Source organism: Pseudopipra pipra, chromosome 14, assembly GCF_036250125.1.
Source record: "Pseudopipra pipra isolate bDixPip1 chromosome 14, bDixPip1.hap1, whole genome shotgun sequence".
Lineage (NCBI taxonomy): Eukaryota > Metazoa > Chordata > Aves > Passeriformes > Pipridae > Pseudopipra > Pseudopipra pipra.
This window is the reverse complement of record NC_087562.1, coordinates 8,540,294-8,567,548: the sequence shown is the minus strand read 5'-3', so window position 1 is coordinate 8,567,548 and position 27,255 is coordinate 8,540,294. Positions and strand designations below refer to the sequence as shown.

Below are 27,255 nucleotides of genomic sequence, written 5' to 3'. Positions count from 1 at the left end.
GGAAAAAGCCCATTCCCACAGCAAGTGCATTTGTGTGACTTTATTGGAGTGCAACACAAATTGGGAAATGATGTCAGAAGGTTTGAGGAGAGACACACCCCGGGCTCAATCCCAGTCCCCATCGCCTTCGGGATTGTCATCGCGGGGGGGCTCCTGGAACTGGATGTTGGCCAGCATGTCCCGCATGGCCGCCATCAGCCTGTTCACCCCCTGGTTAAGGTCCTGCCCTGCCCCGCCCTCGTCGTCCCCGTCGTGCCGGATGTCCCCCTGCAAGACAGCAGTGCTGTGGTGGCAGGGACACAGACAACGCCGGTGCCAAACCAGCACCAGGCTGCTGCCAGCAGCTGCTCCTGGAGTGGGAACCATGTGCCCACAGCCCAGCATGCACCCACCTGCAAGTTAAAATTTGGCAACAGCGAGCGGAAAAAGAGGGATAAAGTGCTTTCATTGGAGGGATGGCTTGTCCTGCAAGACACAAGTGGCACCCTGATGAAGGGACAGCTCAGTTCGTCACTGCTCAAGGGAATATGGCAGGACTGGGAGAACCACGGCCCTGACGGAGCCAGACCCGAGGGAGGGAATGGGGGGATTTCCAGGGGTTTCTGATCCAGGCAGCTGCAACTCCGAGCAAACCAGTTGCTAAGAGCACTACCAAAGCCAGGTTGGATGGAGCTTGGGGAAGGTGTACCTGCCTATGGTGAGGAACATGATGAGCTTCAAGGTCCCTTCCAACCCAAACCATTCCAGGATTCTGTGATTCTACCAGCTCTGCTGAGTGAGTCAGTGTGTAACCCAGGACTGGGTGTACTTAAACCTCTATTTACCCCAAACTCCCCCAGTTCAGCCACAGCCCGTGTTTTCCCTGGCTTTTGCCCTATTGCTGGGAACAGCTCCCAGTGACCACCATGGGAAGTGGCTGGACCAGTCTGTCCTGTAGCTCTGCCTGTCAGGAGCACCACGGCCCTTCCTCTGCCATGGAGGAGGATGTCAGTACTGAGTGCCCACATGCAGCCTGGCCCGGGGCTGAGGGTGTGCCGGGAACATGGGAACATGCCGGCTGTGCCGGCACAGGCACCAGGGTGGAGGTGGTACCTTTCCGGTCGGGTGTAAGAAACGATGGAGTCCAGAGGAGGGAGGGGGTCAAAACCCATTACTGGCTGCGAGGTCACCTCCTGCAGGGGAAGGAGAAGGAAGGGATGAAGGAGAAGGGACGAAGGCTGCACATCCAGCTGCAGCAAACACAGAGGCATGGAGAAGCTGTGCCCGTAGGGAGGGCACCTTGAGGTCTGGTGGGTGCCTGGGGTTAAGATGTGCCCAGCAAGGACACAAGCACCACCACATCACGCACAGCCACAGCCCCTGTACCCCATCAGGGCCCTCACCAGAGGCAGGGCTGCCGTGGCCTCCTTCATCTCCGAGAGGATGATGTGCCGGTAGATGTTCCTGGGAGCGCTCTGGTACCGGATCTTCCTCCTGAGGCGGGGAGGGGACAGAGCAGGGCGCCCTTAGCAGGCAAATTCCCATTTATGCTGCTCCAAGTGCAGAGTCAGCAGCTTCCCTGACTCCAGGGGACAGGCCATATTGGATGGAGCTGGCTTAGGGTAAGCCAAAGGCAGCTGCTGAGCTCCAGAGAAAGAGCAGAGAGCGGCACAGAGTGCTCAGCAGAGTGAGCTGACCTTGGTTTAGGACAACATCTGATGGCTCTCTCCTGTTTCTCAGCGCAGGAACTTGGCAAGTGTTCCTAAGCTCCCACCTGCCCTGTGTGGTGATCCCTGCCCCTCCAGGCCACCCTCCACCCTCTCCAGGACATCTCCAGGGCACAGGTGACAGCCAAGACTAGGAAAAGCAGTGCAGGACGTGAAGTGCAGGTCCAGCTCTTCATTCCCATTTGTGAAAAGCATGGAAGAGCCTCTGCCCTCCTGGCCCCACAGTGTAACCCTCAGCATCAGACCAGCAGCTGGGGGGCTCTGAGAGTGACCCCGGGGTCACTGCTGCCCAGGCCAGTCCCTGGTCCCACTCTGTCCCAGGCACTGAATCTGCTGCCCCTCTGCACTCACTTGTGCTCGGCCTCCTGTACCAGCGGGTCCTGGGCCTCCACCATCCGCAGCACCTCATGGGTCTGGGGCTCCAGCCAGGCCATGACAGCTGGGTCCTTCCACAGGGCGTGTGTCCTGCCCACGTACAGGGACGTCAGCTGGTTCAGGGCGGGCGACTGGCTATGGAAGATGGTTGTTACTCACAGCACCCTCTTCCTCCTCCTCCTCATGGGATGGTGAGGGCTTAGCCCTGCGTTGGGCTTTGGTGTGGGAACATAAGGCAAGGACTCATAGGCTCCTGCCTGGCTGTGGCCAGCCACCTTCACCAGATCTCCTGCCTCCGTCTATTTTTAGGTTAAGCAGAGCCATGAAACGAGGGAACACTGCCCTGACCCGAGGGGAGAGCCTTCGCGTGCTGAGGAAGACCATGTGTCCAGGGAGCCCAGACTGGTTGGAGACAGCCTGCCCTGGGAGGATGCACGCGTTGCTCTCCCTCGCTACGCACACCAACAGGCTTCAGGCTGAACTTCTGACCTGTCCACATCGAGGTGAGCTGGGTCTGTCAGCCTGACCCAGAGGCCATTATGGAAACCCATTATCAAATGGATTATCAAATGAGGCATTATCAAATGAGCCTACTCAGGGAACCCAAACAAGCTCCTCCATTAGCTGTCTGAACATGCAAAATCCCTGCTGCCAGCAAAATCAATCCCTTCCCTGAGAACATCTCCAGGCCTTACCTGATCTGGGCATTCAGCCCAAAGAAGGGGTGGGAGGCGACCCTGGCATCAGGCTGCACACTGCAGTGATCCAACAGCGGCATCAGAACTGCATGACAAAGATAGAGAACTCATTTGGATCTGTTGGTTACCCCTGCAGAGAGACACCCCAATCCCAGAGGCCAGCACCCCAACCCCAGGGCACCAACGAGGACCCACACAAGGAAGGGGTGAGGATGCTGCTGGTCTCTATGCTGGCACAGGGGTTATTTCAGTCATCCACACTAGGAGTCAAGATGATTCTAGCCCCTACAAACTGAATCCCTGTTGGAGAGCTGGTTCTTCCTGCTGCACACACCCTCCCCTGGGCCTGAGGGCTGCACACTCCTTTCATGGACAGCAGCACCCACGGGATGAAAGGGAGAGTGATGGGCACCCATGGGGACAGCACATCCAAAATGGAGCTGTGCTGCAGAGGGAAAACCAAGGAGACTGGCTTGTCCCTGCTCCAGGTGGCCCCATGGAGGTGAGACATTTCCCTGCTCCAAGATTCCAACTCTCTCCCCCACCAGCTTGCCCACCCCTGACCATTGCTGGTGGAGGGGCAGTGGTCTGAGGGGGGAGGACAGAATCATTGAATCACAGAATTGTTAAGGTTGGAAAAGCCTCTGAGCTCACTGAGTCCAATTATCCCCCCAGCACTGCCAAGACCACCACTAATCTGTGTCCCCAAGTGCCACATCCACATGGCTTTTGAATGCCTCCAGGGATGGGGACTCCATCACTGCCCTGGGCAGTCTGTTCCAGGACCGAACAGCCCTTTCCAGGAAATTTTCCCAATATTCAACCTAAACCTCCTCTGGCACAACTTGAGGCCGTTTCTTCTTGTCCTGTCCCTTGTTCCCTGGGAGCAGAGCCTGATCGCCACCTGGCTCCATGCTCATGTCAGAAGTTGGAGAGAGTGAGAAGGTCCTCCCTGAGCCTCCTTTTTCCAGGCTGACCTCCGCCACCTCCCTCAGCTGCTCCTGGTGCTCCAGACCCTTCCCCAGCTCCGTTCCCTTCTCTGGACACACTCAGCCCCTCAATGCCTGTGTTGGGGGAGGGGTCCAGAATTTACTCCAGGGTGGACCCCCCCCCCCCCCACCACACCACTGCAGGCACAGTTCTGCCCAACCATGTCCCCTCTGACTCAGAGCTCCATCTCCTGCAAAAGCCATTTGCAAATTCCTGCCTCAGCATCTGCCTGCCCAGAATCCAGCCCTGGCTCAGATGAGGCCAGTGACAAAGCCTGCAGGGACGGCCTTACCGGCGGGGACAGACTCACCGCTTGGGAACATGACGAGCGCGAGCTGGATGAGCCGGGCCGCTCGCTCCCGGGCCTGGCTCCGCTCCAGCTCCGGGCGCTCCTCCTGCTGGCTCAGGAAGAAATAGGCCAGCGGCACCGAGAAGGCGAAATTGGGCAGCTGGGACAGATTCCGGTGACTCTGCAGGATCAGGGAGAGTTACCGAGAAATGATGCTGTGCAGCAGGATCTGGGCTGCATGGGGTGGGGGATCTGGCTGCCGGGGTTAAGTGAGTTCCCAGCTGCTGGCTCAGTGCCCCCATGGCTGAGTGAGCAATTTTGAGGTCGTACAACTGTTTGCAGAGGCCCAGGATTACAAGGAACCAACAGCCCAGCCTTTACGGATCATTCCAACACCACTGGGATGCCAGTTGGGCTGTGAGACCCCCAGCAAAGGGATCACCTGGCTGTGAAATCCTATGGGGAGTGCTCCAGGAACCAGCTTGCCCCCTCTCACCTCCCACTCCTGGAAAAGGCGGGTCAGGAAGGTGTATTCCCTGGCCCGGAGGGACAGGAAGTCGATCAACAGCAACACACAGAGCGGGTCATTCTCGGGATCAAGGCTTCGGAGCAAGGGAAGGAAACAAAGTGTCACAACAGCTGAGAGAGCTGCCCTGATTTCTGAGTCAAACAGACTTTCCCAGTGGCATCCATGACTCAGCAAGCGGAGAGAATGGGAACACGGTCGCTCCCTCATGGCCAGGAGGGCAGAGTGATGCTCTGTCCCTGCAGAGGGGATGGTCCCCTGTCACCACCCCGGAGGAGGATCAGTGGCCACAAACTAAGTGGGCTGAAGCCATCCTCACAAATCTCCTCCACTGAGCTCAGCAGTCATGGGCCACCCAGGTCCCCTGGTCACCCATCCCCTCTCTAAAGGGTGCCTGCACAAACCCTGCAGCTGTAAGGGGTGGGAATGAGCCCTCACCTAGCCCAAGAGCAGCAAGACCCTTCTGGAGTGACTGTCCCCCCCCGGCTGGGTTCAGTTTGTTGTTCCAAGTGTGCCTCCCGAAACCAGACACCCACCCTTGGTGGGGGCACCTACCTCAGGATAAGCTTGCAGAACTCCAGGGCTGTGCGGGGACAGCCCCTCTTCTCCAGGAACATCAGGTGCTTGAAGAGAGCCAGAAAGAAAGCCCTGCGTAGGGAACAGCAGCAAGATTTAGAGGCCACATGCGGAGAGAAGCACTTTGTGCCACTTAGAAATGGGGACACAGGGTCACTGCCAGCTCCTCACCCCTGAGCATCTCCCATCCTGGTGTGGGACAGGGTGCCACAGACCCCCTCCCACTCTCATCTCTTAGTTTTGTTATCTTTTTGTGCAAGTACAGGGACAGACGACTCATGGCCTGCTCCACAGACCGGGACCAACACAAGTAAATTCCTGAAGTCCACATCCCACCTTGTCCCAGTGGTGTGGGGATGGTGACACAGAGTGGGGAGGCCCAACACCTGAACTGGTGTTGCAGGTCATTGATGGCAGGAAGCCTGTCAGCCACAGGGACTGGAAATGTGAGCACTCTCCAGGTACAGCAGTTTGGGAGAGATGACTTGTGTCAGCTGACTGGAAAATTCCCAGAATAAAGTCACCTTTCCCAGCAGCTGCAGAGCTGGAGTTATGTAAAGAGCTGTGCTGGGAGGAGTGTGAGTGCTGGGGATGATGGCTGGAAACACAGCAAGGATTTTTGTGACCAAATAAATGTCATTTTGGGCTGAGCGGTAATGCCCATTAGTAATGGCATGAGAAGGATGTGACAGGGAGGGACAATTCCTGCTCCACAAAGATGTTCCTTGGGAAAAGGGATGCTTTGTACAGAAGCTTCAGTGCACGAGGTGCCTGTACTGCAGCACCATCCTGGGAGCCCCCAACAGAAAGGAACATTCAGGGTACCCCAGGATTGTCCAAAGTGGGCCAGGAGCTCCAGCTGAGCCTTGCTGTTCCCCAGCCCTCCCACCTGTTCTCTGGTCTCCGGTAGTCCAGCCTGCAGGTCCCGCTGGTGAGGCTGAAAACAGGGTGGAAGGCGCACTCCAGGCTGTACAGTGCCCGCTCTGGGGACAGCAAGGACATGTCAGGGACTGGACAGTGCCACCCCCAGCACTCCATTTAGCCCAAAAGACACGAAATCAACTCATTCCCAGCACTGAGAGGCACAAAGCTACTTCACACTATGTGGTGGCAATAGATAGCAGGGTAGTGAGTGCTGTTCCCTCCTGTGGGCATCAGATCATGCTCCATGTGGGAAAAGGAACCCTTCTGAGATTGAGGCTGGTGCAGCTGCCTCTGCCACAAGTATTTTCACACGGGAAAGCCAAGTTCCTGTCCTCACTTTGCCCCCGTCCCTCCTGTCATGCTGCAGAGCACATGCCCCATTCCCAAACAGCCCATCTTACTCCAGAGCCTCAGCACAGGCTGGGGGCTCCCAGAGCCTCTGAGCCCACCTAAGCGGCAGAGCCCCACATACCAACCTCAGGATGCTGAGCAGAAGGAGGGAGGCTGGGCAGGCTCCCCATGGAAGGGTAGCCTTTCTGGAGCTATTAAATCAGACCCTCCTCCCACAAGGGATGTCCTACAGGTGGGACCCTGCCACGGCCAGGTAACCCTTCTGTCCATTCTGAATCATGAAATGGTTTGGGTTGGAACAGACCTTAAAGCTCAACCAGTTCCATCCAGTGCCATGGGCAGGGACATCTTCCATTAGACCAGGTTGCTCCAAGCCCCGTCCAACCTGGCCTTAAACACTTCCAGGGTTGGGGCAGCCACAGCTTCTCTGGGCAGCCTGTGCCAGGGCCTCACCACCCTCCCACAGGACAGAATTTCACAGCAGCGCATCCATTCCTCACCTCAGCTCTTACCTATGAGATCCCGGGCCATCTCCTGGTCCTCCTGCATCCGGCACACGTCGCTGAGCTGCAGGAGGGAGTCCACATGGTAGGGGTTCATCTGGAGCAGCAGCTGTAGAAGAGCACAGCAAAGATACCATTTCATTACTGGTGGCTTGGGAATTTGAGCACTTACTGACCCAGGTACCTTCCAGCATCCAGACACAGCACCAAAAGCTTCCTGGCAGCTCTGTTCCTGTGCTGGAAGGGCACAGGGAGCTCTCTCCCCACCCCATACAGGATGGGAGCCCTCAGAGACAGCTTCCCTGAGGCAGCTCCCTCCCAGCTGACCCAGCTTTTCCAGCAGAGGCCATGCCAGGCCTTTGATCATCTTCACTGTCCTTCTCTGGATCTCTCCTAGCTCCTCCAGATCCTTTGGAAGGCAAGAGCAAGATGCAGGCACTGTTACAGTTTGGGATTTTTTATCTACCCCTCACCAATTCTGAGCATTTGATCAGGTTTTTGCTTCCTCTGGGTGGTAAGAGGACATTTGGACATATGTATTACAAATCCAGGATCCAGTAATGGTAATGAATAATAATTAATAAATAAGTATTTCCAGGCTTCAGAAGAGAAGTTTCACCTAAAAACTCTTCTCCATTCACTAATTATATTGTAAACAGGCTATTTTTTTCAAGTACCTAAACCTCAGTTCAGTATGAAAATACTGAAGTTACTTCAATTCTCCTCACAGTTGAGTTTGGGGATTATTTTTTCCCTAGAAACTGAAAAAATACAGCTTCCAAAGCTCCAGAATTTTCCATCTGCAGTGTAGGGGACAGTGAGACCACCTACAGCGCAAAGCCTGGGTGTGCCAGGCTGGCCCAGCCCAGCCTTTGCCTCAGAGCCACTTGCCTGGCATTTAACTGCTTCCTTAAGGGGTAAAACTAATTTAAGATTCTTTATAATTCTCATGTAGGGTCACTGTGATGGGGAAAAACTAAGAAAAGCTCACCAAGACCCTTTTAACCTACCGGCAAGAGCAGACAAAACACTCAATAAGCCTCCAAAAAATAATGTTTTATATGCTGAAACCACAGTAGCAAGGCAGAGTTGGGTTTCAGCTATGCCAGGGCTGTGGCAACCATGGATAAACTGTCTGGGATTGGCAAATCCATTGGTTAGATTTTACCCTTAATGGAAACGTAAAGGATCTAAAGCTGTAGGAATGTCTTCAAATTTAGCTAGACCCACTCAAGAGGGACAGAGCACCCAGACTAAAATACCATGCAAAGCCCATCCTGTGTGGGACTGAGCTCGAGCTGCCCCTGGGACACTCAGTGCTGCACAGGAATTACCCTGCCTCATTTAATCCCAATCCCTCAATCCAGGCAGAACTGATGAGCTGGAGTGAGCCCCATGGCCCTGAGCCGAGGGTGGGAAAGCAGAAGGAAGTAAACTTTATTTAGCAGACAATGGGCTCTTTAAGGAACATCTCCAGGGCATGTATCCCAGCTCATGTGGCCAGGCTTTCCAGAGAAACATCCCTCAGTTATGGTTTAGTTGGGTGCAGAGCAATTTTGCTGTTGCTTATCACTCCAAACTATAAATGTTACCATACAGCTTAATGAGCTCGGACATGCTTGAAGGACTCCCAACACAAAGCCTGTGTTGCCTAAATACCAAGAAAAGACACATTTTTCATCCATGCAGGAGTATAAATAGAACATCTGTTAGTTTAGACTCCCAGTTCACGATGGGTTTATACAATATTCCTCCTTTCCCAGCTGAAGAGCCAAGACAAGGGAGCTTTATTCCCACCCTTCCAGCCAAACAGACAGTTCCTGTGGGCTCCTCTCTCAAAAGGTGACCTGGCACGTGCTCGGCAGAGCCACCAAGGCTCAGCCACCAGATCCCCATCTGACCCAGGAGGTCACTTATCTTATTAAAAAGGTGACAGCAGAGCTCAGCTCTCAGCACTGCCTCACCGCACACAGAGGGACACAGGGCTCTGCTGCTCAAATTGAGACTGAAAATAAATAACCCAAGGTTCTGCAGAGGGATCTGGACAGGCTGGATGGAGGGGACAAGGCCAATAGGATGAGGGTCAACAAAGTGAAGTATTGCGTCCTGCACTTGAGTCACAACACCATGAACACTACAGGCTGGGGCAGAGTGACTGGAAAAGGACCTGGGGTCACTGCTGGTGACAGCGGCTGAACATGAGCCCAGATGGGCAAGGAGGCCAATGGCACCTGGCCTGTACCAGCCGTGGTGTGGCTGCAGGACCAAGGCAGTGACCATGCCCTGTGCTGGGCACTCCTGAGGCCACACCTGGAATTCTGGGGTCAGATTTGGGCCACTCACCCCAACACAGGCATTGAGGGGCTGGAGCGTGTCCAGGGAAGGGCAACAGAGGTGGGGAAGGGTCTGGAGCACCAGGAGGGGTTGAGAGAGCTGTGGGGGCTCAGCCTGGAGAAAAGGAGGCTCAGGAGGGACCTTCTCACTCTCTGCAACTCCCTGAAAGGAGGGTGGAGCCAGGTGGGGGTCGGGCTCTGCTCCCAGGGAACAAGGGACAGGACAAGAGGAAATGGCCTCAGGTTGCACCAGGAGAGGTTTAGGTTGGATATTGGGAAAATGTTTTCATGGACAGCCCAGGGTAGTGGTGGAGTTCTCATCTCACGTGGAATTTAAAAGATGTGTGGATGTGGCACCTGAGGACATGGGTCAGGCATGGCCTTGGCATTGCTGGGGGAACAGCTGGACTCGACAATCCTAGAGGCTTTTCGAACCCAAATAATTCCATGAGCACTGGGATGCACCAGTCCACCTTCCCTGTCAGTGAAAGGGGCTGCAGGAACTCAGGGGGGAACAGCACAACCAACCCCTTCTCCCAACATACCACAATGTTGTTGGGGTCCATGGACTCCACAGCGTCCAGGAACTTGAACTGGACTTGCTGGTACTCGCGGTGGTGCTCGAAGGTGAAGTGCTGCACCCCCCTCCGGGTGTCCAGCAGCCGCATGGCGATACCTGGGGGTGCAGGAGAGACCTGGGTACTCCAACAGAACCTCTTCTGCTCTCTTAGCACACCCAAAGCTCACTCACAGCATTGGGTCCAAAGCGACACCTGTTTTTGGAAACTCCCAGAGAATTTCACTCTTCTCTCTCCTCTCATGAGTCAAAGTCCCAAACCCACCAAGGAAGTCCAGGCTGCTCATTCTCCCCATGGATATTTCTCATTATCCAGCAATCATGCTGCTAAGATGGGAAGCATCCATCCCCTGTTACCTCCAAAATAGGGAAAAACAAGCCCAAATGCTAAGATACAAGTCAACAAGAGTCCTCTGTTGAGGAAGGAGGTGTATTTTCACCAGCTGACAAGCAGTTCCCTTTCAAGCAGCTCACTGAGGTCTCTAGCAGTATCTGTGTCACGTGGGCAGGGGACCAACGTGACCCATGGGCAGGAGGTGGCCCCAAAAGCCTCACCTGTCTTGCTATAGCGTGGCCAGGTGTTCTTGGGAGCTGTGAGCCATGTGCTGCGGACATACTGCCGCTGCCTCTGCCTCGGCCTGGGGAGATAAACACAACAGGTCACAACGCTGTGCTAACAGAAGGAGAAGGCATGAAATCAGCCATGAAAAGGGTGTTTCAGGGGAAAATGAGATCCAATTGTTTCCCCAGCTGCAGCATACAGAACTGTGCCCAGAGCCCTACACGTTTGCCTTTGCAACACAACGTAGCTGTGCCCAGGCTCTGCCTTAGGTGCACCATCTGGGCCAGCCAGTGTCCCCAGCATCTCCACTTCAAGAGCTTCTCTCCCTGTTTTTATCCCTGCCAATCTCTCAGCTGCCTCTGTGCTTCAAACAGCTTCCCAGGTCCAATTAGGAGAGCCCCACATCACTCTGACTCATTCCTTTTCCCAGTAGGGCCTTCAAATGTCAATGGATTTAGTTTAAGCCATACTCAATACCACACAATTTATTGGTTCAGGAGGAATTCAGGATTAAGACTACTCTGAGAGTCGTATCTCCTCAGAAAGGGATCACAGAACATCCTGTCCAATATTTGGAAGGGAACACAATGATTCCCAAAGTCCTAGTCCTGGTACTGAACAGGACAATCCCAAGGAATAGCAGCTTCTTCCTCAAGCACCAAATGCTCTTCCACAGACTCTCTTCCTGCTTCCACCTGCACTGCTCTGAGCTCAGACCCTTCTCATGTGCAGGTTTTCCAACCAGCTCATGGAAGTGAGATTTTGTGGATGACACTGAGCACAGTGCAGTGGAAAACTGCACGAAGACCTCACATCCAGGGAGCAGCAGTTCCCTGGGCCCCTGGAAGCAAGTGCATGGAAACACCAGGAAGTATTCAGGGTCTACTTTTTGTCCAGAAACTCTGGAATGGCAACAAGGGACAAATTCTGGAGAAACCCAAAACCTAAGGGTCTATACTCTGTGAACTTGAGTGAAATAACTTTGAAGAGTGGTTTGGCAGTAAATGAGAGGGGAAAGCAGCAGAAGAAAAAGTAAGAGCCTGGACAAGTCTTTCCCCACCTCACACATATCACCAAAAATATTCCTCTGTCCCAATAAGCAACTACTAAACCAGCAACACACCCTGAGCTCGGGAATACCTGCCCGGGTGTAGCACTGGGGACTCTATAAGCCGTGCCAAGGGAAGGACAGGCACACCTCCTTGGACTTGGAACCAGTTTAATATCAAGTTCTGGACTAACCTCTGGTCCCCAAGCACAGCGCGAGCCCCGAAGTATCTCTTCAACTCATTCTCTGGATTCAAGTTTCTGAGAAGGCAGAAAGAAAGGCTCCATCAGTTAAACACAGCCCAAAGTGCCACACTCGAGTCTCTCCATCAAAACCCATTGCTCCATACCCAAAACTGCCTCTGGAACACCCCCAAACCATCACACACTCCCCGCTGATTGGGCACAGCATGGAGAAAGGAGGCTAAACTGGTCAGGACAGGCATGGAAAGCCCTGCTCCATCAGATCTGCTTCCCTTCCGCTCTGCTCCAGAGGTGCTGAGCTGGGAATACTGCTGCTGCCCTCTCCAGGGCAGCTGGAGCCTCATCTGGGATACTTTCAGGAGAACCTTGGGCTCAGGAGCACAGGCTCAGGTCTCCTTGCCAGCCTCCATGCAGTGTTCAGGGTGTTCATCCCAAATTGTAGGGATTGTAGGCTGTGGGGCTTGAAGAGAGGGAGTGAGAATACTGCAATCCAGCACAGCCAGCCCTCACCAGGGGTGATTCAGCTCTCAAAGATCTTGGAGTCATGTTTACTTGACCAAGAAGTCACTGAAGTTTAAATCCAACACCAGGTGCACAAACATCCTGGTTCTGCCAAAGCATCCTACACTCAGTTTCACTGCATTGGGGCTGGACAGCAAACTGGGACTGGTAAATTGTCTCAATTTCAAGTTTAAATGTTTTCTCCATCAACAGGAAGAGCTGCTGGTGTCTGCAGCAGCCCAGAGCTCTGAAACACACTGGTCATACCACCCAGCCCGCTCCCAAAGGGAATCCCAGTGCCATACAGGCCTCAAGTCCGAGGTAGACTCATCCCTCAGCTCTCAGACACACTTGGTGCTCAGTCCACTTTGTTGAGGTGACATGTGGGAAAGGCTGGACAAGTCTAACTTGCTTTGCTGATGGAATCAGCCCCTGGCACACCTCAGCCTCCTCCTCCCCAGAGGCAGCACGTGCTGAACTGGGGCTGCTGCTCACAGTCAGTACCTGGCCAAGTGAATGCAATGCCAAAACTTTACACACCAGGGCTCCTGGTACCTCTGCAGAGTTTCTCCTATAGAAGATTTGAGGGTAGAAGGCCCCACTGGAGGGTAATCTGGTCCTGCCACTCACTACAATGAGGCCTGGCAGCAGAGAATCACCATCAGAACCAAACACAGCTCCCAGAGCAGTGGTAGGAACAGGGACATGCATAAACAGCACAAGCTGGACCTTTCAAGCAAGGTCAAGAATTCCTGGCTGGATCACACTGGGAAGCTCTCAGCACCCTTGCTCGAGGATCACATACCCCTGTCATACCCCAGGCCAGAGCCAGGCAGGTCCAGCAGTACCTGTGCTCCACGTAGAGCAGGGGTCGGCTGTCGGTGATGAGCCCACCTTGGCTCGGGAGGGACAGCCCACTGGGGTCCTCCAGCCTCTCCAGCAGGCTGTCAATGTCTTCCAGGTTGTTGTCTTCCTTAAGAGAGGCAAATCCAAGGCAGTTATTACAGGATGAGTCACAGCATCATGCAGGTCACCCAGCAGAGATGCCACTCAGCTGCCTCCAGCTCATCCTGATTCCTGTGCAATGGGCTGTGGCTCTTCATAGGATCCTGGAATGGTTTCGGTTGGAAGAGACCTCAAAGCTCATCTCATTCCACCCCCTGCCATGGGCAGGGGCACCTTCCACTACGCCAGGTTGCTTCAAGCCCCGTCCAACCTGGCCTTGAACACTTCCAGGGATGGGGCAGCCACAGCTTCTCTGGGCAACCTGTGCCAGGGCCTCACCACCCTCACAGTGAAAAACTTCTCCCTAGTAACCCACCTAACCCTTTCCTCTCAGAGTGGTCTCTTTTTCCCTTGTCCTGTCACTCCATGCCCTTGTCCAAAAATACCTTAAATACTTAAATAACCAGCCTTCACCATTTAGTTTCCGTGGAAGCCCCGAGTTACTGCTGTGACCCCTGTGATAAGGTCTCAAACGCTCACATGACTTTAATCCAACTGTCACATTCCCCATCTTCCAACCACTCCAGGAATCCATGCAGCTGCTCACATCCAGCAGTTGTATAACACTTTTACCCTGATTTCCCTCTATTTTCCCCCCACAAACAGCAAGTGACACATTTCTTACGTGCCTGTTTCACATTCTCCTGATGATGTCCGTGGGTGGAACACAGAATTCCATTCAGGAAACCCAAGCAGCATTGCCAGCTTGCCTTTTCCAACTAAATTTAGCCCCTGCACGTGGAGTGCATACAGGGAAGGGATAACGTGCTCTGTATGGAAGTGCTGGAACAGAGGTTGTATTATCTCCGGTTGGCAAACTCAACTGCCTGGGTCTGGGTCTCTTCCCTGCTGCTTGATATTCTTGGACTGGGAGAGGGAATGGCCTCTTCACTTGGTTCTCCACCTCAGGAGCTCGCTCCTGAGTGGAATTCCCAGGGAGGAGGTGGCCAGCTGGGCACCTGCACCGGTGTCGTGGGCCAGCCATTCAGCATCTCAGCATCCTGTGGCTCAGGATGTTTAGTAAAGGATCTCCCTGGACTGAACAGGGAAGTTGGATTCGATGATCTTGGAGGTCTTTTCCAACCTAATGATTCTGTGATTCTATGGACAGTTCAGACTCAAACCTGACCAGAAAACCAGCTCCCACCTGAACCGCATTCCCATTGAATTTAGAAAATCAATGGCTTTTATCCATCTGCTGCTTCCAGCTCTGGGCTCCCCAATGGAGCTGCTGGAGCAAGTCCAGAGGAGGCCACAGAGATGCTTCAAGGACTGGAGCCAGGCTGGGAGAGCCAGGGGTGTTTGGCCTGGAGAAGAGAAGGCTCCAGGGAGACCTTAGAGCCCCTTCCAGTGCCTAAAGGGGCTCCAAGAGAGGTGGAGAGGGACTTTGGACAAGTGCCTGGAGTGACAGGACAAGAGGCAACAGCTTCCCGCTGCCAGAGGGCAGGGTTAAGTGGAATATTGGGAAGAAATTCTTGGCTGTGAGGGTGGGGAGGCCCTGGCACAGGTTGCCCAGAGAAGCTGTGGCTGCCCCATCCCTGGAAGTGTCCAAGGCCAAAATGGATGGGGTTTGGAGCAACCTGGTCTAGTGGAAGGTGTCCCTACTCATCGCTGGGGGTGGAATGAGATGAGCTTTAAGGTCCCTTCCCACTCAAACCATTCCAGGATTCCATGATTCCAAAAATGCTTCTTTAAATTTATATTTTGAAATGGCTTTTTTGCCTCAAATCTTTCCTGCAGCCACCCCAGAATTCCCACTTTGTCAGCCCCATTGGAGGAATCAGCCTGATCCCTGACTCAGAGCTCACACAGACATACCACAGTGTCTCCTGCTGAAGTTTTCTTGGTTTTCCTTTTCTTTTTTTTCTTCCTTGGCTTGTTACTCGATGCAGGCTGCAAAGACAAAGGGAAGAGCTGTCAGCATGCTCTGAGGGGTGTCAGCTCCATGGGAAGAAGAGCATTTCCCACTGGGATCAGCACACCAAGGGCCCTTAAACAAAATCAAAATTCATCATTTCCTGTTTGTCAGAGAGTGGAAGTTAAGACACAAGGAGAAAATAGATGAAAGCACCAGAGTTTCCCAAAGGGTTAAATCTCAGCTGACTTTCAGATCAATGTCTGAGGCTACAAAACCAGGAAAGACAGAAGTATAGCCGTGCCAGGTGTGGAGGAAATGCTTCAGCCTCCATCAGTCTCCAGAACAAGCTGGATTTCTGTCTTTGTAGTGAGCGGGACAGTTTCCAGTTTCAATGGTCATTCCCATTTCTACAGAAACCAACACCTGCCACAAGGCCCCAGCAAAATACAGCTCCTCTCCCTGCAGGTGCAGCTGCTTCAGCTCAGGATGCTCTGTGGCATTCCCTAAAGTGACAGGCACACCACTGCCCATGCTGGCTCTTCCTTGGGGTGTACACAGCTGGAAAATACATTTCCAGGATTTAGCAAATAATACAGCAAGGAATCACAGAATTGTGGAATGCTTTGGGGCAGAAGGCACTTCAAAGTTTATCCATTCCCACCCCCTGCCATGGGCAGGGACACCTTCCACTAGACCAGGTTGCTTCAAGTCCTGTCCAACCTGGCCTTGGACACTTCCAGGGATGGGGCAGTCACAGTTTCTCTGGGCAACCTGTGCCAAGGCCTCCCCACTCTCACAGCCAAGAATTTCTTCCCAATATCTCACCTAACCCTGCCCTCTGGCAGTGGGAAGCCATTGCCCCTTGTCCTATCAAGTAATGGTGTTACCAGAACCACACCACACTGGTTCCAGAACCGAGGGAAGGTGCAGCCCCAGTCTGGCTCTACTCAAGAGCAGCATCCGCCTGCCCAGGGCTCCCATGGAGCTCTGGGAGAATCCACAGGTGTGTCCTGGGGTGCTGACACAGCAAACTCACTGGGTCAGGGCCCCTGGAGCCACTGCTTACACAGGGACCCACTGTCCAGAGCAGTCCCAGCCACTGGCATAGCTGGAACATGCACAGATAGCGGACTTTGCCCAGAACCCATGGGCACACAACCCAAATGCATAGCAAACAGGTGAGGCCAGGGGGCCAACCCTGCTTTGCTCCTCCAACCCTCATCTCTGCGAGATCTAAGCCAAACCTGCCACGGAAAATTGTTAGTTAAATGTCCCTTTCCTTACAAAATCCTGCAAGGAGACACTTGTGAGCTGATACAAACCACAGGAGCGAATCTTGACATCAAACAACAATAAATCACAATGAGAAAAAGCACATTCAGTGCTTAGTTGACACTGCTTGGAGCCTCCACATCCCCTATTCCAAAACAAATGCTTCCCTGAGACCATTCCTAGCCCCTGCCCAGCCTCAGCTCTTCTGTGGCACAGGGTCTTCCTTGGGAGCCTCCTCTCTGCAGCTGGAAAATCTCCCCGGATCCCACACACAAATCCAGCACTCAGCACCAAATTGCTGGTCCTCCCCAAGAGCCCCGAGTTCCTGGGTTTGAGCTCCCTGTGTGTGTCCCTGCCCTGTTCCTGTGTCCCTGGGGCAGTTACCATTTGGTCCGGCTGCTCGGCCTCCTCCCCCTCTCTCTGCCCATCGTCCGTGTCCTCAGCCACAGCCCCTTCCTTGTTCCTCTCCTTGTTCCTTTCCTTGTTCCCCTCCTTATTCCCTCCTGCTGTGTCCTGCTCACTGAGCCGGGTGTCCACTTGCTCCTCTCCAGTCACCGGCTCATCCTCCGACTCCTCGGCAGGGATCTGCAAACAGAGGGACAAGGTGCAGGGACAGTGCAGGGATGGAATTCCCCAGGGATCTGATCTACCACTCCACCTGCAAACAGATGGGGATGACCCCTCATGTCAAGTGTGTCACCCAGCAGGTGCCTGGATAGCCCCAAGCCCATGGTGGGGGGCACAGGGACACCACAATGTGTCCTCTCACACCACAGCCCTGTCTGGACTCTGCTCTTCCTTGGGAAGAGCTTCCAAACCCAGCCCTGCTCCTACAGGATGCTCTACAGCCAGGCCTTGGGAAAGGACAGGGCTGGATGAGGCGTCTGCAGAGCAGGACCAGGCTCTGTCACCCCAAAGAACTGGCAGTACCACCAGGGCCACCCGACTCCCAGCCTTCAGCACTGTGCTCCTGCAGGGCAGGATGGTGGCAGGAATGTTCCTAAAAACAGTTTCCCAGTCCCAGCTCTGACAACATCCAAACCCAGGCCTCCCTCCCATTTCCTCCGAGTTCAGCCCTAGCTGCACTTCCCCACCCCTCCCACCCACCACCCAAACCCCTCAGTCCCACCCCAGTCACTGACCCCAAATCACTGCCTCCCACCAACTGTCACCTCTGCCACATTCACTGTCACCCCCAGCCCTCCTGATCCCCCCAGACACCCGCAACACCCCCCAGTCACTGCCCTTAGGTGACCCCCTCACGGTCACCGGCCCCCCCATGAGTGCCCAGTCAGGGGACTCCCAATCACTGCCAGCCCAGCTGCCCCCCAAAGTCACTGTTCCCCCAGTCGCTCCCACAGTCACTGTCGTCCCACTTGTGCCCCCAGTGACTTTCACGTCCCAGCTGCCACTCCAGTCACCGCCCCCCAACCGCTCACCCTCGCGCCCCCTCAGGCCCCGCCACCCGCCGGCTCTGCCCCCCCTCACCAGCTCGAAGCGGTTGCTGACGGTGGCGCGGGGCCGGCTGCCGGGTGGCGGCGGCGGCCCCGCCTCTCGGGCTCGCTCGGGGCCGGGGTCGATGCCGAGCTGGCCCAGCCCCGGCCCCTCCTGGCCCCGCTGCTCCCCCCGCAGCCGCCGCAGGGCCCGACGCGACATCGCCCCCGCCGGCTCCGCGCCTGCGCCCCGCGCCGCGCAGCGCCTGCGCGCCCATGCCGGCCCCGCCCACCCCACACCGCGCGCGCCCACTGGCTGGGCCACGCCACGCCCCCCGCGACCTCCGTGGCGCCGCTCGCAAGCCCCGCGTGAAATATGTCCCGGGGGGGCGTGGGAACGGGGTGTTTGCCACGGGACCGGTGCAGGGTGATGACCTCGGGACACGGGGCAGACTCGGGGATGGGCCGGGGAGACAGGCTGGGGGCGGTGAGAATGCTCATGGGAATGGGAAGCAGAGTGTTCCCACGGTCCTGTGCAGGGTCGCCGGTGGGCACTGCCGTGGGAGCGGACAGGAAGGATGGCGAGGGGAGATGTGAGCGATGGACTGGAGTGGAGTGCGGGGGGTGGTGGTCCCCGGCCCCCTCACATTTCCCAGCACCCTGCACCCTGCTCTCCCTCCCAACCACCCACTCAGGACCAGCCACGCGGCCCCGGGGAAGCCCAGCGGGTTTATTATCGGAGAGGGGACATACAGAGTAGCCGTGCCAGCCCAGGGCACCGGGCACCCCGGCACAGCCAGGGTTTGGCACAGAAGCAGAGCTGGGGGAAGCCAACACAGGGGGCTGCAGGTGCCCCACCGTGGGATCCGTTCCCCCAGGAGCTGCCCCACGGTGTGATCTGTGCCCCCGGGGGGCTGCGGGTGTCCCACAGCAGGATCCATCCATCTGGGGGCTAACGGTGGTCCATGGTGGGATCCATCCCCTCCGGGGATGTGGGCGCTCTGCAACAGGACCTGTTCTCCCAGGAGCTGCCCCACGGTGGGATCCTTCCCCCCGGACGCTGGAGGTGTCCCACAGCTGGATCCGTTCCACCGGAGGCTGTGGGTACCCCACAGCTGGATCCATCCCCTCAGGGGCTGTGCGACGGTGGAATCCATCCCCTCGGGGTCTGTGGGTACCCCACGGTGGGATCCATGCCCTCAGGGGCTGCAGGTGCCCCATGGCAGGACTTGTGCCCCCAGGGGCTGGTGGCAGGGATGGAAGGGGATGGCAGGAACGGGTCCTTTTGCCCCTGGTCCATAACGTATATAAATATAGAGGCTGTGTGTATCCATCCTATGTATATATGTACAGCGGGGGGGCACCCCCGTGGTGCCCATCACTGGGAGGTCGGGCCCCTCACTGGAGCCAGGCGTCGCTGTAGAGGGAGCGGGCCTTGGCGTGGCGCCGGGACGCGGCGCTGGCGTTGAGCACGGCCACGCTGCGCCGGCTGGAGCTCACCACGTCCTTCACGAACCCGGCACAGTCGGGGCACACGTCCCGCAGCACCGAGCCCTGGGCGTAGATGTGCGGGAATTCCTCCTCCACCCGGCGCCAGCACGGCCCCGACAGCGAACTGCGGCACAGAGCACTCCGTCGGCACCCACCGGGAGCAGGAGGAGGAGAAGGGGGGAGGAATGGGGAGGAAGGCTCAGGGACTCACTGGAAGGGCTCCCTCCGGCGCAGCGGCAGCGCCTTGGGCAGCAGCGAGCCCGGGAGGCTCTCGAAGCCCAGCGCGTAGACGGGGATGTGAGCCAGCTTCTTGGAAGGCATCTTCATCTGCCGGGATGTGGGAGTCAGGACGGGATGGGACGGGGACAGGGGTGGGATGGGACACGGTTGGGATAGGGCGGGGCAGGGATAGGGACTGGGCAGGGGCAGGGATATGGATGAAGTGGGACAGGGGCAAGGATGAGATGGGGCAGGACAGGGACAGGATGGATCAGAGAAATAGCAGGACACATACAGGGACAAGGCAGGACAGGGATGGGATGGGGCAGGGACAAGGGAGAACAGAGACAGGATAGGACAGGGACAGGATGGGGCAGAGATAGGGAAGGACAGACAGGGAGGATGCAGGACAGGGATGGGATGGGGTGGGGTAGGGACAAGGGAGAACAGAGACAGGACAAGAACAAAATGGGGCAAGGCAGGACTGGGACACAGTGACACTGGCCAGGGCCAGTCCCTTACCTTCAGGCTGCAGGAGCTACAGACAGACCTGGGGACACAGAGAGAGATGTGATAGTGGGGCCATCACAGGGACCCTCCTGCCACCCTCCCAGCCCCGTGACACGGCACAGCACAGTGCTCACCGCTTGCAGAAGAGACAGGCTGCAGGCCAGGAGAAGAGGGGGAACTTGGCCCTGCAGCAGCAGCAAACCTGCAGGCAGAGTGGGGTGAGTTGGGGTTGGGTGGGGGTACACCTCCACCAACCCTTCTGGCTCCCTGGCCCCATTCCCACCTTCCCTCTCCGCAGGCTGCTGTACAGCTCCTTGCTCTGCAGGAACTTCTCCATCTCAGCCTTGACCAGCACCCTGCGGACATTGATCATCTCCTCCACGGTCAGAGCCAGGCTCTCCACGGGGTGGCTGAACTCCTGCAGGACAGGGGGATGTCACCATGAGCTGTAGCAGAGGGAGCCATGTGCCTACAGTCACGCTTGCCTGGTGTCCCCAGCCCTGGTGTCCCCAGCCCCGGTGTCCCTAGAACCCACCAGCCAGAGGTGCTTGGAGCTGGTGGTGGGGGCAGCACTGGATCCGTCCTCCGGTCTCTCCTCCACGGCGCCGAGGGCAGCCCGGGGTGGTGCTGGCCCATCTGGCAGCTGGTGACAGCTGGCAGGGACAGAGCCTATGAGGAGGGACAGGGAGGTCATGGTGAGGCCATGTTACCTGGTGCCACCACTGACACAGAGCATGGCACAGCCCCCTGGGGATGGAGACATGGGGACCTCCAGCAGTACCTGAGCGAGGCCGGAGCTCAGGCTGCAGTGGCTCCAGGTCCTGGGGTGCAGCCTGGTCACCCCCCAGCTGGCTCTGCAGCTGTGCCAGGTCCTGCTCTGAGAAGGAGCGATCCCGCTTCAGCGGCACCTCTGTGCCTGGAGAATCCTCGTCCTGCAAGACCATGGGCACCACATCACCCCAGGGACCTGGCACCCCCCGTGTCCCCCCACCTCCAGGGTCCCCCCTTGCCTCTGAGAGGTTCATCTCCTCCATCTCGGCCAGGGTGGGCGCCTTGAGGAGGACGCGTGGCCGTGGGCGTGTGGGCATGGCACTGGCCGGGCACCGAGAGAGCTCGAGGCAGGAGTTGGAGGCCAGGCGGCCAGCACAGGCATGTGGGATGCAGGGCAGGGAGCTGTACCCTGCAGAGGGACAGGCTCAGCACCACGGGGATGGGCACAGAGCTGGCGCGTCACAGCAGGGAGGGGACACTGTTACCTTTCTGCTCCACGGGCCGGAGCTTCCGCTCCTGCCTGATCTCCTCCAGGATCTTCTCATGGAGCGTCCTCTGCTTTTGGGGCAGGGGCCGCAGCCGTCGCTCTGATGCCTGTGGGATGTGTGGACAGGACCTCAAGTGGTAGCCATGGCTCAGGGATGGCACTCCCAGGGTAGGCATGGCATCATGCCAGGGAGATGTCCCAGTGCCAGTGCTCACCTGCTTCAGAGGGGGTCGGGAGCGGATGAAGTCGAGGATGAGCTCATGGGCATCCTTCTTCACCCGTGGAGGGATGTCTCCATCCACCTGGGGAGGGCAGGGGGTCAGTGCCAGGCTGGGGCATGGCAGGATGGAGGGTGAGGGGCTGGCACGGTGGCTGCGCTCACCATGACCTTGCGGAGTTTGTAGTTGCGGGCGCGGATGTCCTGCATGAGCATCTCAAAGGGCGTGAGCTGGTACTCAGTGGGCAGTGGGTTGAACTGCTTCTCCTGCACCTTCTTCAGCTTCACGCCATGCCGCAGCTCTCGCATCAGCTGTACCCACAGCCGGGCCTGGGGGGTCACATGGACACAGCGTCAGCACCCACCCACCCATCATGGCCCCCATGCCCCAACGTGCCACTGTACCCAGTCGGTGTTGCGCAGGCTGCCCAGCTCCGCCGCCGGCCGCTCCTCCTCTTCCTCATCCTCCTTCAGCTTCTGCAGCAGCTGTTGTGGTACAAGATACTGTCACTCTGCCCTGGTGGCACTGAGGGTCCAACTGAAACCATGTCATGGGGCTGCAGCACTGAGGTACACCCAAAAACACCCACATTCCCAGCTGGCACAGCACTCTGGGAGATGTTATGGCTAAACACTGGCACCAGCAGCCCTGGTGGGATGGGCAGAGAGGGCACCAGCTGGCTTCCCCGGCTAGGTAGCGGTGCCAGTGGGCACCCACACTCACCTCCTTGGCATCACGGATCTTGGCGAGGAAGGCCATGAGCTCCACAGTCTCAGCGAAGAGCGCACGGCACACAGCCTGGTAGTGCGCCGGGGCGCCGGCGGGGTCGGCCAGGCGGGCAGCACAGCACCGCATGGCCTGCCCGAAGGTGCGCACAGCGCGTGGCGGTCCCTCACCCCCTTCCTCCTCCTCCTCCTGCCCCCCATAGCCCTCGTCAGCCGTGGCACAGCCGCTGTCCTCTGAGTCGCTGTTGGTCATCAGGTCAATGAGCTGCTCCAGGCGTGGGCTCAGCTCCCGCTCCTCGTTCTCATCCAGCCCCCAGTCCAGTGCCCGGTACACGGCGAAGCCCAGCGACTGCACCATCTGCAGGACATGGCATGGGCTGGGCATCGGATGTACCCTGGCACCAGCTACCTCCCCACCCATCAGCGCTGGGTCCCATCCCAGGACCCATGGGCGAGGGGACCAGGTGGCGGCGCCCACCCCACACTGGCGTGTGATGGCAGATGGGGCCAGTCATTGGCCCCTGCATACCTGGGCTTCAGCAGAGGGCGTCAGCAGCGCGGGCAGGTCTGGGGGAGGAGGGCAGAGTCACCACTTGCACCCACAGCCCCGCACTGGGCATCCCACCCCACATCACCTGGGGATGTGGTACCCACCCAGCTCGGCTGTGAGGTATCCACCCTGAGCAGGTCCCACCCCCAGCAGTTTCTACCCCAACCTGAGACTCCCGTTCCTGGCTGCTCCCATCCTGTCCTGGACCCAGGGCACGGCTCCATGGGGCAGTGGGCACCAGCACATTGAGCCCTGGCATCAGGCAGTGGCAGCGCCGCCTCCAGGGGGGCACATAAGGGGGGCACAGGCATTCCTTTATCACTCACCTCCAGGGCTGGAGGGAGCTGAGAGCTCTGCAACCATGGGGAAATGCCCCTGCATCCCTTTGGGCTGTGGGCACCAGGAGTGTGGGTACTAGGAGTGTGGGCACCAGGAGTGTGAGCACCGGCAGTGTGGGCAGTGGCAGTGTGGGCACTGACATCATGAGCACCAGCAGTGTGGGTACCAAGACTGTGAGCACTGGCAGTGTGGGGACTGGCAGCCACAACTGGAGCATGGCACACACACATGCACACACAGAGCCCAGGACATGCTCGTGGGCAGCTCAAACTCTCCTGGCAGCCGCAGGACGAGGAACACAAGTGGTCTCTGCAGTGTCCCCAGGGCTTCCAGCTCCACTTCCCGACCATTAGCTCTGCATTGAGCTAATCAATGCGGCAGCTGCAAGGATATGCCAGTCGTGTGCCAGCCAGGAACAGACAGCAAGGGCAGCTCCAATGGTGGTCACAGTGCCACACACAAATCCATCATCAACCCATCTGCCCCAGCCATGCCCAGTTCCCACTGCAGTGCCAGCCCTGGGATGCCATCATCGCCCTGCAGTTGGTGCCTGGCCAGCAGGATGAGCCCAGTAGGTCCCAGCAGCTCCCTCCAGCCACTGGGACACAGCTAAGGAGGGAGTTCCCATGGGATAGGGGACTGGAGTTGCTCCAGAGGGTGCTGTTGGCTCACTCAGCGCGGATCCAGCCCCATGCCCAGGCAGAGCTGCCAAGCCACGTGCCAGGTTGTTACCACCACCTGCAGCAGTGCCCAGAGGCACCCAGAGCCCTTCCAGCCTCAGGCTTCACTGTGAAGAGGCCTGATTCATCCCTGGGGAGATGGCTCAGGTCGGCACAGAAGTGACCTGGTAGGACGAGGCAGCATGGTGTCACTGGCACAGTATCACTGGCGTGGTGGCACTGGCAAGTGACACCGGCTCCAGCCCCACAGTGGCTCAGGGCAGGGCGTGGGGCCATTCCCAAGCAGGACCAGTGGAGCCGGTGTGACCACGCCATGCCCAGATGCCACAGGCACGTGCCGTGCCCGTGTGTGTCCCTGCCTTGGGCATGGAGATGCCCAACACGCCCTGGCGTCTGCCCGGCCACCGGCATCAAGGCCATTCGGTGACCCCACAGCACCGGCCCCTGTGGCCTCGCTGTTGGATGAGACAGGTGGAGCATTGGCTGCACTCCAGGTGCTCCTGGAGCCTCCCAGTGTCACCGCTGGCAGCCGGCCCAGCCTAGTGACACCCCAGAACAGCTGTGGCTGGCAGTGCCAGTCTCCCACGGAGAGATGGCCGGGAGGCTGAAGGTCGGAGATGGGGCTGTCCCGTGTGCAACACACAGGGGGCTGGGTCAGGACGAAGTGCCCTGCATGTGCAGGTGTGGACGACCCATGGATGTCCCTGTGGGTGTCCCCGTGTCTGTCTGACCTTGCCATGTGTGTCCTGCAGCCTCACGGTGGATGCCAGGACCACGCACACCCCTACATCCAGGTCCAGCCTCATTGGGTTAGCCGGGAGGCCCTGCCGGTGCCAGTGTCGGTGCCACACCAGCACTGGACCCTGAACTCATCAGCCCATCTTCCCCACCAATCCCGGCATGGCCGGTGCCAGTCCCCACCGCCAGGGCCAGGGCTTGGGGCTCACCCCTGTCCCCGCCTCTGCCGCCTTCCTGCCCCTCGGTGCTGGTACTGTCCTTCTCTCCATCCTCACAGTCTCTCCCAGCTTCTCCAGTGCCCTCCCCGCACCGCTCCCCTGCGGCCGTTGCCTCTGTGCCTGCCCCCCCCCGCGATGTCGCTTCTCCTGCCTATCCGTCGCTCTCAGTACAGGTCCTTCTCCACCGGCGCCGGTCCCTCCCGCCAGGGCCGCTGCAGTTGCCCCCCCCGCAGCCGATATCCCTCGTCCCTCTGCGTCCCCGACGCCGGTGCAGCACCCCCTGCCGGTGCCGGTAAGTCCCTGTGCCGGTAAGTCCCGGTGCCGATAAGTCTCAGGTGCCTGCTCTTTATGCTGGTAAGACCCAGTGCCCCGGGTCCCAGGGCCCGTAAGTCCTAGTGCCTGAAAGTCTCGGTGCCGGTAAGCCCAGTGCCTCACTCCCGGTACCAGTAAGCCCCGGTGCCGGTAAGTCCCGATATGCCAGGTCCCGGTGCTGGTAAGCCCCGATGCCGGTGCCCCGTTCCTGGTGCCGGCAGGCCCTGGTCCTGCTAAGCCCCAGTGCCAGTAAGTCCGGGTGCCCGGGTCCCAGGCCCAGGAAGCTCCTGTGCCCCGGTGCCGGTGCCTCGCTCTCGGTGCCGGTAAGTCCTGGTGCCGGTAAGCCCTGGTAAGCCCCAGTGCCGTTAAACCCCGGGTCCCGGTAAGCTCCGATAAGCTGTGGTAAACCCCGGCGCCCTGCTCCCGCGGTGCCGGTAACTCCTGGCGCTGGCAAGCCTCGGTGCCTCGCTCCGGTGTCTGTAAGCCCCGGTGCCCCGGTAAACCCCAGCAAGTCCCGGTGCCCGTAAGCCCCGGTAAGCCCCGGTAAGCCCCGGTAAGCCCCGCTCGGGGGTGCCGTCCCGTCCCCCTCCGCGCGGGCGCCGCCCGCTCCCGCCCCTCCCGTGCAGCGGCGGCCTCACCGTGCGGCGGGGCGGGCAGGCGGAGGGAGCCGTCGGCGCGGAGGCGGATGTCGGCGGTGCGGAGCGGCGCGGGGGCCACGGGGGCGGCGGCGGCGGCGCGGCAGCCCTGGAAGCAGAGCGCCCAGGCCTGCTCCTCGTTCAGCGGCTGCTCGTAGCACTTCAGCACCTCCTCCAGGGACAGCTCCCGCGGCGGCCCCGCGCCCGCCCGCGCCATCGCCCCATCCCGCACCGCCGAGCGCGGCGGGCGGGGGACACGGGGCGGGGGCGCGCGGGGACACGCCCCCGAACGGCCACGGCCACGCCCGCGCCATCGGCCCGGCCCGTCCCGCACCGCCGGGAGCGCGGGGGGGGGCGGGGACACGGGAACAGGCCCCGCCCACCGCCCCGGCCACACCCACCGCCCTGGTGCCGGCACCGCCGGGGGCACCCGCCGGGAGGGGCCGCGGTGGCGCCGGGGGGCACGGGCGGATCGGGACGGCGTGAAGCTCGGTGTGGTACGGTGCGGTGCGGCACGGCACGTTACGACACGGCTCGATATGTATGGCACAACTTGGTACAGTGTGGCACGGCTCGGTATGCCATGGCATGACTCTGTGCTGTGTGGCACTGCATGGTATCGCGTGGCACTGTACAGTGTGGCACACTCCGTACAGTGTGGCATGGCTCGTTAGAGTGTGGCACGGCACAGCACAGCTCGGTACAGTATTGCATGGCTCAGAATGGCACAGCTTGGCATGGCACGCCACAGCACGGCACATCACAGCTCAGTTCGGGATGGCACAGCTCAACACGGGACGGTACATCACAGCATGGCCCAACTCGGCCTGCCCAGGCTATAGGACTGGGTACAGGGAGTGGTTGCCCCGGGTTACCTGGGTGTAGGGTGCAGGGCACACACCTGGGCATAGGGCAGAGGGCACAGGGCGTGGGTGCCCCAGGCATGGGGTGCAGGGCACGTGACGAGGGGCAGTGCCCGGGGTGGGTGCGGGGCAGTGCTGGCTGACACCCCACAAGGGACACAAGAGCCCCATTCACCCCGAGAGGATCAGGGTGGCCACAGCACATGGCTCAGCCCTAGCCCTGGCTCCCACCCCACAGAGTACACGTGCCGTGTGTGGAGCAGCGGGTGGAGGGACACGATAGCCTTGGGACTGGGGTCACCTGGGGACACAGAGCAGGAGTGAGGGCAGGAACCCAGGATGCCAGCACCCATGCGGACACCTGCCATGAGGCACCTGCCTGTGGGGTGCTGGGAAGCCTGGGGAGCTCAGCTGGGATTGAGAGGGAAAAGCCAGGCTGGGACAGGAAAACTCCTCAGAGGGAAGGAGAAGAACTCCAGATGCCAGAATGTGGTATGTGCATGGCCAGAAGCAGCAGGAGCAGGTTGAAGGTGCCAGGATGAGATGGAATCTCTAGGGAGACAATGTCCCTTGGGAATGTGGTGTGGGGATGGCATTCCACAGCCGCTGGGAATGGCTGGCATGGCATGGTGCTGATGATGGGATTGCTCTGGGGCATCAGCTGGTCCCTCTGGACACATGGGGAGGGCAGGATTGTGTTGGTAGAGCAGAAAGGACAACCAGTCCATGAGAAAGGTCAGAGGGAGCACATGAACACTCTTGTCATGAT

The 27,255-nt window shown here is 58.5% G+C and overlaps 2 protein-coding genes across 4 annotated transcripts; both read right to left on the bottom strand.

The window, feature by feature from the left end:
• Positions 1–25: 25 nt before the first annotated feature.
• On the bottom strand, positions 26–17,968 carry TCF25 (transcription factor 25). Of its 3 annotated transcripts, none has more exons than XM_064671071.1 (18): positions 17,786–17,968; positions 16,682–16,882; positions 14,986–15,060; positions 13,011–13,135; positions 11,653–11,718; positions 10,404–10,486; positions 9,817–9,947; positions 6,948–7,047; positions 6,050–6,143; positions 5,140–5,232; positions 4,555–4,660; positions 4,080–4,239; positions 2,777–2,864; positions 2,058–2,216; positions 1,383–1,473; positions 1,093–1,172; positions 393–465; positions 26–267 (listed from the first exon to the last, which is right to left on the bottom strand). In XM_064671071.1, the coding sequence occupies exons 1-18, from the start codon at positions 17,951–17,953 to the stop codon at positions 106–108; spliced, it is 2,055 nt and encodes a 684-aa protein (XP_064527141.1). In that variant the 5' UTR covers positions 17,954–17,968; the 3' UTR covers positions 26–105. The 3 variants fall into 3 exon arrangements, with proteins under 3 accessions (XP_064527141.1, XP_064527143.1, XP_064527142.1); XM_064671073.1 differs by lacking the exon at positions 17,786–17,968 and adding an exon at positions 17,598–17,685; XM_064671072.1 differs by lacking the exon at positions 393–465.
• Positions 17,969–18,440: 472 nt separating this feature from the next.
• Positions 18,441–26,302, bottom strand: SPIRE2 (spire type actin nucleation factor 2). Its single transcript, XM_064671067.1, has 14 exons — positions 25,627–26,302; positions 22,681–22,718; positions 22,150–22,509; positions 21,831–21,911; positions 21,591–21,755; positions 21,424–21,510; positions 21,207–21,315; positions 20,732–21,130; positions 20,486–20,619; positions 20,234–20,368; positions 20,085–20,152; positions 19,963–19,990; positions 19,433–19,548; positions 18,441–19,345 (listed from the first exon to the last, which is right to left on the bottom strand). Exons 1-14 carry the CDS (start codon positions 26,285–26,287, stop codon positions 19,129–19,131), a joined length of 2,598 nt encoding a protein of 865 aa, XP_064527137.1. The 5' UTR covers positions 26,288–26,302; the 3' UTR covers positions 18,441–19,128.
• Positions 26,303–27,255: the final 953 nt, after the last annotated feature.

What these genes read in the sequence shown, in the direction of transcription:
- TCF25 (XM_064671071.1), bottom strand. Translation starts at nt 17,953, where the DNA reads ATGTCGCGTCGGGCCCTGCGGCGGCTGCGGGGGGAGCAGCGGGGCCAG. An exon ending in TTCTGCAAGCTTATCCTGAG is followed by an intron (nt 4,661 to 5,139) that starts GTAGGTGCCCCC and finishes CTTGCTCCGAAG; the next exon opens with CCTTGATCCCGAGAATGACC. An exon ending in GCTCGTCATGTTCCCAAGCG is followed by an intron (nt 2,865 to 4,079) that starts GTGAGTCTGTCC and finishes TTTGTCATGCAG; the next exon opens with TTCTGATGCCGCTGTTGGAT.
- SPIRE2 (XM_064671067.1), bottom strand. Translation starts at nt 26,287, where the DNA reads ATGCCACACTGTACGGAGTGTGCCACACTGTACAGTGCCACGCGATAC. An exon ending in CGCCCTCTGCTGAAGCCCAG is followed by an intron (nt 22,510 to 22,680) that starts GTATGCAGGGGC and finishes CATGTCCTGCAG; the next exon opens with ATGGTGCAGTCGCTGGGCTT. An exon ending in GCCTGCGCAACACCGACTGG is followed by an intron (nt 21,756 to 21,830) that starts GTACAGTGGCAC and finishes GTGACCCCCCAG; the next exon opens with GCCCGGCTGTGGGTACAGCT.